At 37.1% G+C, this 13,283-nt stretch overlaps 1 protein-coding gene across 3 annotated transcripts in view; it reads right to left on the bottom strand.

Moving 5' to 3' along the window:
* The window catches only part of OSBPL1A (oxysterol binding protein like 1A), a 222,336-nt gene that overhangs the window by 158,227 nt on the left and 50,826 nt on the right, over window positions 1–13,283 (bottom strand). For all 3 annotated transcript variants that reach the window (XM_019656152.1, XM_019656153.1, XM_019656154.1), the window contains 3 exons: window positions 6,779–6,890; window positions 2,194–2,279; window positions 910–1,054 (listed from right to left, as the gene is read on the bottom strand). In XM_019656152.1, coding sequence (XP_019511697.1) covers window positions 910–1,054; window positions 2,194–2,279; window positions 6,779–6,890 — 343 coding nt within the window. The remainder of the gene's footprint in view (window positions 1–909; window positions 1,055–2,193; window positions 2,280–6,778; window positions 6,891–13,283) is intronic.

Here is a 13,283-nt window from a genome sequence, read left to right as displayed (position 1 = left end):
TTCCCATCCCCCCAATTCCCCAATAAAAAAATCTTTAAAAAAAATAAATAAATAAAAAATAAAAACAAACAAACAAAAACATTAGTACAGCACGTCCTCATCCACCTTATTCATCATATCTGGCACCATGCAACTTCTGGCTCTTCCCCAAAGTCAGAATGATTCAGGACATTGAATCAGCCATGACAGTGCAACTGAAGACACTCATGAAAAAGGACTTCCAGAACTGCTTCAGGAAGTGGCAAGAGTGCTGGAATAAGTGTGTTCCAAGTGAGGGGGAGTGTTTTGGGGGGGATTAATGGCAATGGGTCTTTTATTGTAATAAATTTTTTTAATTTAAATAGTCACCGTATTGTTTGATCACACCTCCTATGTGTGTTAGATAAGCTTTGTTCAGACACGAGTTACAGTGCTGTTGGCAAGAATCTCAGTGTTAATGAATCTGTAATATACATTAAATAAGGTGTGTTTAAACAGAAACACACATAAAACAAGGTTATATATTGATCAGTAGACAAAAATATTGTGACCAGAGGCTTGCAGAAACCTAACTCTGTACTTCCCCTAGGAACAATGGTTCAGTATTCACTAATTCAGTATTCACAACAACTTTATAGAACATAAGTAGTACAAATAATGAGAATCAACTGTACTTATCATTCCCTTGAGGATGGAAATCTTAGTCATCATTAGTGCCTCCTATGGAGTAGGCATTATTAAACATTAAAGTCATAACTGGCAAGTGAATTAATAAGTTTATTTTTTCTTTTGTGTGAATGCCTTGACTTCAAAATTAAGTAGTAACTGTACAAAGGCTGGATGCTGAAAGAAAACACCTAATTTTACATGGCATTGACTTCTTTTTATAGCTTCAAAATGACCAACAGTGGCGTTCACCAATATGCTTACCATTTTTGTTCTTCAGGTTAGGGTCTGCTCCACTTTTTAGAAGCTTTAAGGCACATTGCTTATGAGCCCGGTAAGCTGCACAATGCAAGGGTGTATTTCCTAACTGATCCGAACAGTTAATATCAGGAGGATTTGGCCTGTTGAGCTAACAATTGAAGAAATGCAATGCAGAATTATATATCAAAGTTGGACTTTCTCCCATAAAACACATGAAGGTATAACTAAATGTTCAGGTGAGCCCTCATACTATGGAGCCTGACACACAACTGGGCCCCTTGGCATCTGGACTGTCAGTGGCTTCTTGCTCACTAAACCAGCCAATTTATGTCATGTCCCATGCTTGTTCTCAAGGTGCCATGAAATCTCAGGTTCCACACTCCCTTGACCACAGACATCACACACTCCACCAGTGCCACTACATGAGTGCCACCCCGCCTGCTCCACCCATATTAAGATTTCACTAAGATTACTTTTCCCTGCCAGGCTTGCAAGTCATACTTGTGACAGCAAAATTACAAATCAATCTACCAGAGACAGTCTCTCAGAAGAGTTAAAGCCATAAATGTTAAAAATGTGTAAATGTCGAAGTTCAACTGAATTTGTTGTTTCCAACTCATGGCTTTAAAAACTTCTTTATACAGTCTCCGTGTCACAAAGATAAAAAATGTTTTAGGCACTATATTTGGAAACCAAAGAGGCCTTTCAAATGAGCTGAGAGAACTTTAAAGCAAATGGCAATGCTTCAGCCTTGAATTTAGAGTTTCATGTTTAATGAGACCATGCAGGAAATGGAAACCGGAAAGTAGGCCTCCTAAGAAAAAAATAAATGGAGTAAAGCTTTCAGTCTGTTCTAACATGATACAAATATTCCAAAATATTGTCCCTTCTTTGTATGTTACTTTTTAGAAGTATAGCATACCTTTCAGAAATTATTGCACATCAAAATTAGAGAGCCTTACTCCTTTATAGGATCCTACACAATATGCTTCAATTTTAAATTGTCCTTACACTAAGTACGTGCCTTGAAAAATCGAATTCTTAATTCATCAGGCTTACAGTAGGAGATGGGGATGTAAATCAGAAATGTAGAGATGCAGAGAAAAACACTATCATTTAAAACGTAGCCTGTGTAAACTCTCACCACGTTAAGTGTTTTTAGTTATGCAAAGACCTTCTACCATTATGATCTTGAATATTTCTGTCCCACAATTCTACTAAATTATAGTTAACATTATGTAAAAATTTTCCTGAAGTGTAAAGAAATAATGCTTTTTTTTTTTTTACCAGAGCTATGAGTTCTGCTGTTTTGCCTTCTCTTGCTGCTGCTAAAAGTAATTCTTCAAGCTTTCTTTGTTGAGTCCTTTCTACAGCTGCAAAAAGAAAATACATATATATTACTCTACTTCTAGTCAGGATCCTATTAGCAAATTCATTACAAACATGCATAAAGAATCAAATGCTCACGGTGAGAAAAGTCAGTTTTTTAAATTATAATTCAAATTCAGTTAAATTATTGTTATTCTCATTGCCTCACATTTAAAATTACAGATTTCAACTTCTTTCAGGTTTGAATGAATTAATCCTTTCAACTCAGAGGTCGTTAAGTATATTACTCACTACAATACCCATCACAAATAATTATGAATTACTTTTTTTTGCTGAAATACTAATACATATCGGCCTTGGAAAGGCAGATAAGTAGGGAGAGGGGTTCATACCTTCCAGAACCTTAGAATGTTAAAAGTAATCAAAAGAAAATAGCGTTGGTAGGAAGATATACAAACCACATAAATGTATTTAGACTTATGTACGAAAAGTCAGACAATTAAGTTCATGAGCTTTCCACCATGTAAGCGCATGGTGCAAAGTTTGCAAACTTAATTGTCCCACCTTCGTACACGTCCAGGTAAGAATGTAAATTTATTTCTTAAAAAATACTATAACACGATGTGCCAAATACTATGCAAAGCACTTTAAAAGTATTAGCTCATGAAATCCTCATAACTACTCTATGAAGTTAAGTGTTACTATTGTATTATCCTGATTTTATAAGTGAAGAAACTGAGGCAACAAGAGGTTAAGGAACTTAACCAAGGTCACACAGTCAAGAAGTAGAAGAGATGGGATTTGAACTTGGGCCGGCTGGTTCCAGAGTCCATGGTCTTATCACTACTCTACGCTGCTTCCCAAATCCTACCTGCAGGGAATGAGAGCAACTGGCAATCTGATTTGAGAGACTGGGATATGTAATAAGGTCTCATTTCTACTAGATTTGAATTGTGTTAGCTTACAGAAAAGAAGCGATTTCGTAGAAAGGCTTAGTAATCCCACTTAAAATACGTGTACAACGTCCTGTGCAAACACTGCAAAGTAAAAACTATAAAAGGTTTCTCAGGTCTTCCTGAGACATAATGAACATTTGTTAATAGTTAGGAATTACTTTGCGTTAAGTGTTGCTTGAGACACTAGACATGCCACCGCATTTCAATTACAGGGAACACATCTCTTAAATACAGGAATAGCTGGAACTAGTTTAGCTTTGTCTTAAGAAATGACGAACAATACTACATACCATCATCTTCTACGCTCACGTTTTTATCACCACACCCGAACTACCTCTCTACCGCAGAGGAGGGTGGCCAAGTCTCTACACAGACTCTCTACGCCTTCTCTTTTGCTGAGATTCACACTCTTCAATTTTTCCTCTCACTGGCTCTATGGCTACTGGACTGTGAGCTGCATGAGAACAGTCACATCCCTAGCCCTTTTGTACATACCTCTACAACTACGTGTATTATTCAGAGAGTCATTCATCCCCTCAGTCATTCGTGAAGTCAGGTACCTGTTGCTACTCTCCTGAGGATCCAAGACATTTATGACAGTGTCTGGCACAATGCATATTTGGCCAATAAATATTTATTGAATAATAATGTTAGTTCTAGACTTTAGGGAAGGGAGGTAAAGGGAACACTAAGTTTCTTTCTGCGTTGTCTAGTCTCATAAATGAAGGAAAAGAGAGACTTGGAGTTGAAAGCCCTTCATGTGTTTCCATCCTGTGTTCATTCAGGACACTGAAAAAAAGACTATTGATCCAGCCAGTGAAAATAAAATATTCAAGTTTGGGAAGGTGAGGCTTCTAGAGTGCTGGTAATGTTCTGTGCCTTGATGTGGGCACTGTTTACATGGATGTGTTCCATTTGTGAAATCAGTGAGCTGTACATTAAAGCTGTTCACTTCTACCCATATATTTCACACCTCCATAAATGTTTTTTTAAAGCAAATACTCCAATCAAAAAAATCATTTGTCCTATAAATGTTAAATTTAATATGACTATAACTCTTTATCTTTCTTTTCAGTCATAATCTATCGTTAGTAGGGATCACAGAGATCATGAATCTAACTCCATCTTGACAAGACACTTATATACATGCACAGAGTAGGTTAAATAGTAGTGCACTTGAGATTCAGGCAAGAACCAGGGAAATGTATTTCACTGACAACAGAAAATCAGCATTTTGCAATCTCTATAGTAATAAGTGATTCAGGCAAAAATTATCCATGAATGCTAAAGTCACTAAGAGTTTATTGGTAAACAGGATATTTACATGGTCTCAACTTTTCTCCCCACAGATTATTAATTACAAAGTGGGGAAGGTACCTGTGCAGTGGACCACCAAGGGGTCAGAGTTAACAGTACCAGTAATGGTACAAAACGACATCATGTATCTCCTATGTGATACACTCATAAAGGACACAACCTCACCTACAACATTCATGCCAAGAATGCATATCCTGAATCTAATTATATGAAAAGAGAAAAACTCAAATCAAGAGACATTCTATAAACAATTCTACAATTGCCTTCCTCTTCAAAAAGGTCAAAATCATGAAAGGCAAATGCTAAGGAATTATTCCAGATAAAAGACTAAAGAGATATGACAATTAAATGCCATGTGGGATTCTGGATTGGATCCTGGTTTTAGGGGGAAAATGCAACAAGTAAGACATTATTTGGACAATTGGCAAAATTTGAATATAAACTGTATATTATATAATGTTATTATATTAATGTTAAATTTCCTGAAATTGATCATTATGATTATGTAAGAAAATATTCTTGTTCTTCAGAGACACATACTTAAGTATTTAGGTTAGGGCAAAAATATCACTATGTCTGCAAATTACTCCCAAATAGTTCAGCCCAAAAAAAAGGTAAAAAATGACATTAAATAATATATAAAAGAATAAGCCAGACGTAGTAAAATACTAATGATTGGTGAAGTTAAGTGAAGGACATACAAGTGTTCATTGTACCATTCTTGAAACTTTCCCATAAGCTGGAAATTTTCTCAAAATAAAAAGCAAATGATACATAGAAGAAGGTATTCCTCTCTAGTACATGACAAGTAATAATCTATCCTCTCCCAAATACCTCTAATCATGGGAAACTCACTAAACCTTTCAAGGCAACCCATTATAATACACTGGGCCCAAAGATAAACTCCCTGGCATGCTATCAACTCAACCATCAACTGGTCCTGGTCTGATACTAGGAAGATTTTCCCTCCTCCAAACAGCTCTTCAGATGATTTTGTGTGTCTACCGAAGTCTTTCTGGGATGAAACATTTCCTGTTTTTACGTGCATTACCCTACAATACGGTTTCTAGTCTTGGTGGATTGTGGATGTACTCCCTGTGGTCTGACCCATTTAACACACTATCTGCAAATGATATTGTATCTGGTTAAGGTGATCTTATCAGAGCAGAATCAGTCAATTAAGTGTCTACTTCTATTTTCCTGGCTAGGACCATTAGTTGATAAATCATAGTGCTAATAAAGTCAATTAAGCCCTTGTCCTTAGTGTAATTTGGGTTGGGGATGGAAGGTTGTGGGGAGAGGGTAGTAAGAGCATCTCTTTACAACTGGCCACATTAAATGTCAACTTGTCAGACTAACCTAACCTAATCTAACGGGGTGATTGGGGGTAGGGGGTAGAATGAAATTCAGTTCTGGGTTCTCATCTTGTTACAATTAAAATGAAAGAACAAGATCAAAGTACCTCATCCTCCCAATTAGGTCACAATTTATTAAAGGGCAGGGATTACATATAGTATGTTTGATCTCCCCCAAAATCACATAATAATACAGAGCCTTACAGAAGATGCTATGTGTTGATTTGTTCATTGAAAATGAGAGGGTTCATTTAAAATGCAAGAGCGAGTTAAGACACTGATGTAAAAAAGATGTCTGACAAGCACATTATACTGGAGAACAAGAAAGATTTCACTTCACAAGGCCAACTGGAAAGCAATAAAAATCAAGATCTTGGTTTTCACATAGATAAAAATACTAATGATTAAGAAATTACCCCCTTCAAATACAAAATTATCTTGCCCCTCTCTGAATTGCAAAGAAACACAGACTATATGTGAAAGTGCCACTTTAATTCAATGTCTTTATTTATAAAGTAGTAATTTTAAAAGTTTTTCTTCTCTACCATAGAAATACTACCAAAAAAGTAATTATAGCAAAGCCCTGGCCTTTCGGAGGATAATCCTAATGCATGAAGGCTTCTCAATTAAGCATCAAAATATTTTTGTTTCAAACTATTTTAGAGAAATCCCCTAGTGTTGGAGATTTGATAAATTTTTTTTAAATTTGCCATTATGTTGTAACAATTTAAAAGCTGTAAGGAAATTCTATACAGATCATTTTGTGTCTAATCACTGAGTCCCAAATTACATTATCTGTAGAGCTTAAGCTCGGTGTCTTCTATTTTGGCATCTTAGAAGCCATTTCTACTTATATTCTGGACCTTGACTATAATTAAAGTAAATGCTATTTATGTTAAGATCCATAATATTTACCTTCAAGCATGTTTCTGATTTCTTTGTCATGAGTGACTTCTTTTGCTGTCTGTCCACTCCCATTAACAACAGTAGTATCGGCATTATATTCTACAAGAAGCATGACCAACTCCTACAAAAACAGAGAAATTATTTTAGCTATTATTAAGCTAAGCCTTCATTGTTTTATAGTCCTTTTACAAATTACTAATTGCTACCGAGCTTCTACAACAGAAAAAAGTACTAAGTAGGAATTTTTATATCGTATCAGTTTTGTCTACAGTAAATGAATACTAAGTAACTACAGTAAGCCAAATACTACAATTCAATTAATTGTAATAATAATTGATGATTGCCTAAACTATTGCCAACCCACAATTAACACATTTTTAACTGATTTTTAAAATAAATTATCTGGTTGTTTTACCAAATTGACTCATATGCTCAAACTAAATGTATAAGTTAACAAAGCCATTATTTAAATTACAGTGAGATAATGCATTTATTTAATATTATTCCTCCAAAACCTGTTGAAACAATAACTCCCCCCACAGACTTAGGTTTTTTAAGATTAATTTTGATGTTAATAAGAAATAGAACATTATTTTCTAAAGTGATAGGATACACCACTATCAAAGCAATGGCTTATAATGAAGCAAACGATCTAAAGTCAGTATTCAACAATGGAGAATAAACTACAATACATAGCTCATGTTTAAGCGGCTAACAGTCAGTCTAGAAATTTCACACTAATTGGCAATGTATACAAGTCCAGTAGCACTGGTTCAATTCAGTTATACAACTTAACAAGACAGTAAAAATGGAGAAGAATGCAGCAAGATTTGCAGTAGAATATTAGAGATTTGATGTTTAATTTTACTGGGATATGCAGCACCCTGGGAAGGGGTGGTGGTAACACATGCTCTTTAGTTCTACACTAAGGCAGGATGAACTAGAATGCGATTCTAACTTCTAGAATGATGGTGCAATGATACATATGTGTATGAAGGGATAGCCCATGTCATTAATTGTTATGTTTTTCCCATGAGTTTCATTTTTCCTTTGGGCCATAAAATATCCTACATTCTTTTAAAATAATTGTAATAAAAAATGCTTAAATATAATCTAAAAAACACAGAAAAAAGAAAACAAAATACTCATTGTCCTAGTTATTACATGACTACTATAAACATTTTGGTATATTTCTTTCTAATTGTTTTTCCTACGCATAAGTTTGAGATTTTTTTTAAACCTAATTTTACTTATATGATATAGTTGTTTATGTTATAGCCCTTTCACCTTATATATCATATGTTTTCCAGGGTATTACATAAGGTCTAAAAACACACTTTTAATGGCTGAATATTATTCTATAAAATGTACTATCACATGTTAAAAATAGAAAAATGGTTAAGAAGTCTAATATTTCAATAATTGTATCTTATAAAATGTATCTTAGCATTTCCTATCATTTTAAAGGTAACATTTTGTGAGACGTGTTTTCATACTTTATGTAAAGAGTTCATATTAGTAAAGAAAGTAGAACAATCCACAGAATGACAGAAAATACTTCCAAATCATAGATAAGGGAATTGTATCCAGAGTACATAAAGAACTTCTATAACTCAACAAAAGGACAAAATATCCCAATTTAAAAATGAGCAAAGATAAAAATGAACAATCAGGAAAGGAAATTAAGAAAAACAACTCTATTTACAATAGAATCAAGAATAAAATGCTTAGGAATAAATTAAACCATGGAAGCAAATATGTTGTACACTAAAATTATAAAACATAGCTGGAAGAAATTAATGAAAACATAAATAAATACAGAGATATCTACTCTTCAAGAAGGGAAAACTTAATATTGTTAAGATGTGAATACTACCCAAAGCAATCTACAAATTCAATGCAATCCCTATCAAATCCCAATGATTTTTTTTTCCAGAAATAGATAATCCCATCCTAAAATTTATAAAGCATCTCAAGGAACCCTGAATAACCAAAACAAACAGTACTGAAAACAGAAGGACAAAGTTCGAGATCTCGCATTTGATTTGAAAACTTACCTCAAAGCTACAGTAATTAAAACTGTGTGGTAATGGCACAATCCACTTAAACAATTCAATTAAAAAATGGGCAAAGAATATTAAAAAGCTACATACATACTATATGATGGCACCCATGTGATATTCTAGAAAATGCAAAACTATGGAGATAATAGTTTTGTGGTTGCTAGGGGTTGAGGTGCGAAGAGGGATGAACGGGTGGAGCACTGAACATTTTTAGGGCAATGAAAATACTCTGTATGATTCTATAATGATAGACACATATCATTATACATTTGTCTAAGCCCAAAGCACATAAAACAAGAGTGAGCCCTAAGATAAACTATGGGCTTTGGATGGTTATGATGTGCTTGTCAATGTAGGTTAATCAATTCTAACAAATCTCTAGTAGGGGATGCTGATAAAGGGGGAGGCTGTGCATGTGTTGGGACAAGGCATGTACAGACAATCTCTATGTGTTCCTCTCAATTTTGTTGTGAACTTAAAATGGCTCTAAAAATTTTAAGTCTTTAAAATAAAATTTAAAAATTTAATAAATGGGCAAAAGACTTCAATAGACATTTCTCCAAAGAATAGCCAATAAGCAAATTAACAAATGCTCAACATCATTAATCATTACTGAAATGAAAATCAAAACCAAATCTGGGGCCGGCCGAGTGGAGCATTGGTTAAGAGATGGCCGGAGGGCCCCAGTTCGGATCCCACATATGAGGGCCAGTGACACTGCCCTCTACAGCTAAGATGCTGAGCAACACCTCGACCTGGAGCTGGACTGCTGTGAGTCGCTGGCGACGGCATAGGCTACAGCCCCTGCTGCAGTGGGTTGCCATGGGCTACCGTGTGTAGCCAGCAGCCAGTGTGAGCAGCCAGCAGCCACTGTGATTGGTCGTACAGAAGCCAGTGACTGATCTGCCTCGCCCGGGAAGAGCGCAATGATGGTGCCAACTTGGGCCAGTGAAACAACGTCCTCCACAACTAGACTGAAGAACAAAAGGACAGCAACTTGTCTGTTCCCCTTCCCCCAATTCCCCAGCGCTGTTCCCATCACCCAATTACCCAAAAAAAATCTTTAAAAAAAAAACCAAATCAGATACTGTTTCACAGCCTTGACGAGGCCTAATTAAGAAGGCTGACAATAACCAGTGCTGGTGAGGATGTGGAGAAATCGGAACCTTCATACAATGCTAGTGGGAATGTAAAATGGTGCAGCTGCTTTGGAAAAGTTTGGCAGCGCCACAAAATACTAAACAGAGATGCCATATGACAAAGCAATTGCACTCCTCAGTATATACCCAACAGAAATGAAAACATATGTCCACAATAAAATCTTGCATATGGATGGCAAACTTGGCTTCCTTGGTCTATAGTTGTAAGAGCCAAATAGAGCTCTTTAAAATTGCCCTCTCCCACACTACGGCCAAGATAAATCAAAACCAGTATCGCATATGGGGAGGAATGGCAGAAATTAGTGCCACCCTTAAAAACCTGAGAATGCAGAGGTGATGGTCCCTATCATGTTTCTATTTAATTCACTAGTTTGCCACTGCAAAAAGCAGATAGAATGTGGCATATGACTGTGGACTTCCACAAACAATCAAACAGTAGCCCCACGCTGCCAAATGTGGTATCTCTGCTAGAGCAGGTTAATACTATCTAAGGACAGGGCACTGATCTGACAAACGGATTCTTTTCTATCCCTATTAGGTAAAAAATATCAAAGACAGTTTGCACTCACACGGACAACCGTAAGCATGTATAGTTTTGACTCTGAGCCATGTGGGCATCCTTTGAACATCACATAGTCCACTTTACCAATGGCATCATGTTGCTAGAACCAGATGAGCAAGAAGAGGCTAGAAGGTTGAAAGCCCTGGTAAGACGCGTATGCTCCACAGGGTGGGAGGTACAGCTTAGGAAGAATTCAGGGGCTATGCCATGTGAGCAAATTTTTAGGGACTCAGTGGTCTGGGAAATGCCAGATATTGCCTCCCAAGAACAAATGATTCCATCTTGCACTTCCCAAAACAGAGAGGCACAATGCCTGGCTGGCTTCTTCAGGTCCTGGAGCAGCATTTTTCACACCTCAGGGTAATGCTCTGATCCATATGGCAGGAGACAGGACAGGCTGCCTGAGCACCGGGCTCCTGTGTCAAAGGACCAGCGGGCACGAGAGTCCCCATCTCGGCAGAGGTAACTGAGTTTGAACATCACAAGTAGGACTGATCACACTGGGGACATGGAGGGGTATGTTTGGCATGCAGATAATACACTTAGGTTTCTCTTGGTAGGCCCTTACCCTATTTTGACAGTAAATGGACAAGTGTAACAACCCCTGCCTAAGAAGGACATGGTAACCAGGGGCTCAGACCTCCAGGGATGAGGGCCTGATTCACACCACCAGGTAAGCCACAGACACCATACTGCTAACCAAGGGGAGGAGGAATCTAGAATGGAGAGTAGAGGAGAGAGGTGATGATTCAGGTGGGACCCCAAGACCAACCACAGCAACAGGGGCTATAGTTTGTCACATCAACCTTCCTCTTCTAAGTTTCTCCCAGGAGGAAAGGCCCACTGGAACCCTTGGCGCACTAGTCCCAGAAATGTACAAAGAAATGACTATGAGTGGAATAAAGGGTGGTCTGTGGTTAAAGCTGGGACGCACCACCCAGATCCCCCTTGAGGAGTAAAGGACTTGTTACCCCAGATTCTTTGAGTGCCCAGGAAGCAGCCTTTAACTGTCAGCCACATCACATATTGTCTCAGGTGAAGCAAGCAGCCTCATGCAAGGTCACTCCCTTCCCCAGGGCAGCCTGTATCCACTGACCAACCATCCCAGAGGTCAAGCCCTCACACCTCAAATCAGGACAGCTTTGAAGGGTCATCACTTCTGCAGAGCTCCCCAGGTCGGCTAATGCAGCCCAGAAGAGAACATCACAGCTTGACTGCAGCCTCTGCCCACTCCTGTCCCCTCCCCTCCCTGCCACGCTTTCCAGCTGTGATCCCACTGCACTCCAATATACCTGTTGCATACTCATCTCTTCTCAGTCGGCTTCCTGGGAAGCCCAGCCTACAAGAAATAGCAATTTTTATACTTATATTTCAGGGTTGTTATTTTTCCATTAAATGAAACAACACATGTCAAGTTGTTTGGACAGTGCCTAACACACAGTAGGCATTCAAGATAGGTACACTTACAAAAAGCCCAGGGTTATATATCATCTATATGCCAGATGAGAAATACACAATTTCTGAGACACAGAAGATAGGGAGCGTTTGTTCTAAATGTATTCCTAGCTCTACCAGAAAATAGTAAATCAAAACAAAGGTCAGTACCACAACCCAATGATTTACTATATTGGTTTTATCCCTATTTTAAACTGATTACAAAAGATGTAGAAACTTCAGAATTCGAACTGCATTTGAAAAATAAAGTAAGGAACAACTAACTGCTAAATACATCTTAAAAATCTGCTCTTTTTTATTTTTTATTAAGGAACACTAGGGGTCGCTAATGTACCAAGAAAAGCCCAAAGGTCCTTCAAAATTTTGGAACTGTAGTTTTATATAGTCCAAAGGACAGGAATTTAAAGTGCTCTCTAATAAACCAAATCCCTGTTCAACTCATTATTCTATTTATTAAATCACAGAATCTTACTATCATAAGATAATTTAAATTATCTTCAGGGTAAAAGATTACAATGGAATAAGGTAATTTGATTCTTTTTAGGAGTACAATTAGAAATTAAACTCTTTGCAAAATTCAATCATTTAGATATTGAGCACATAAATTTTTAATGTTTCTGATATGACATAACCATTTAACTTCAACTAAATTTTATTTTCTAATATAACAGATAATACACATGCTAATGTTCAAATCAAACTAAGGCCAATTTGGCACAGTCTCGTCGTGTTCCAAGTTCAAGAAAATAGCAGAAACAGTCAAACATGTGAAGCAACAAGCATACATAAATGAAATTGATTTGATCTAGGTAATTACAGAGATGGGCAGTAAGACTTGTACTCGTGGATGACACAAAAAATGAAATGTGTTCATTCCTCGAGAGCAAGGTGAATGCAATCGAGTAGCAGAGTTAATACATATACAACAATAACTGTAATACAAGGAGGAAGACGAATGTAAGTGCTGCAATGTGCTTGGGAAATCTGGAAAAGCACAGCTTCCTTCTAGCTGCAAGAAGCCAGGGAAGAATTTATGGAGACAGCATTTGAACTGCACTTTCAAGAACGGGTGGGCTTAGGCCATGTGGAACCAGATGGCCATGAACTTTCTTAGGTACACAGTCAAGAATGAGGAATGCAGGCTATGAAGGAAACAAGTAATTCGGGCTGGTCAACGTGGTCAGGCAAATTACTAAACTACCGGCATCTCATTTTTGAAACCTCAGCGAGTCAAGCATTGCAATTAACCCGGTACCTTAATTTTTTTCCTGTTT

Source organism: Hipposideros armiger, unplaced genomic scaffold, assembly GCF_001890085.2.
Source record: "Hipposideros armiger isolate ML-2016 unplaced genomic scaffold, ASM189008v1 scaffold_255, whole genome shotgun sequence".
NCBI classification, from domain to species: Eukaryota; Metazoa; Chordata; class Mammalia; order Chiroptera; family Hipposideridae; genus Hipposideros; species Hipposideros armiger.
The sequence above is the reverse complement of the archived record's forward strand: the minus strand, read 5'-3'. Positions and strand labels throughout refer to the sequence as shown.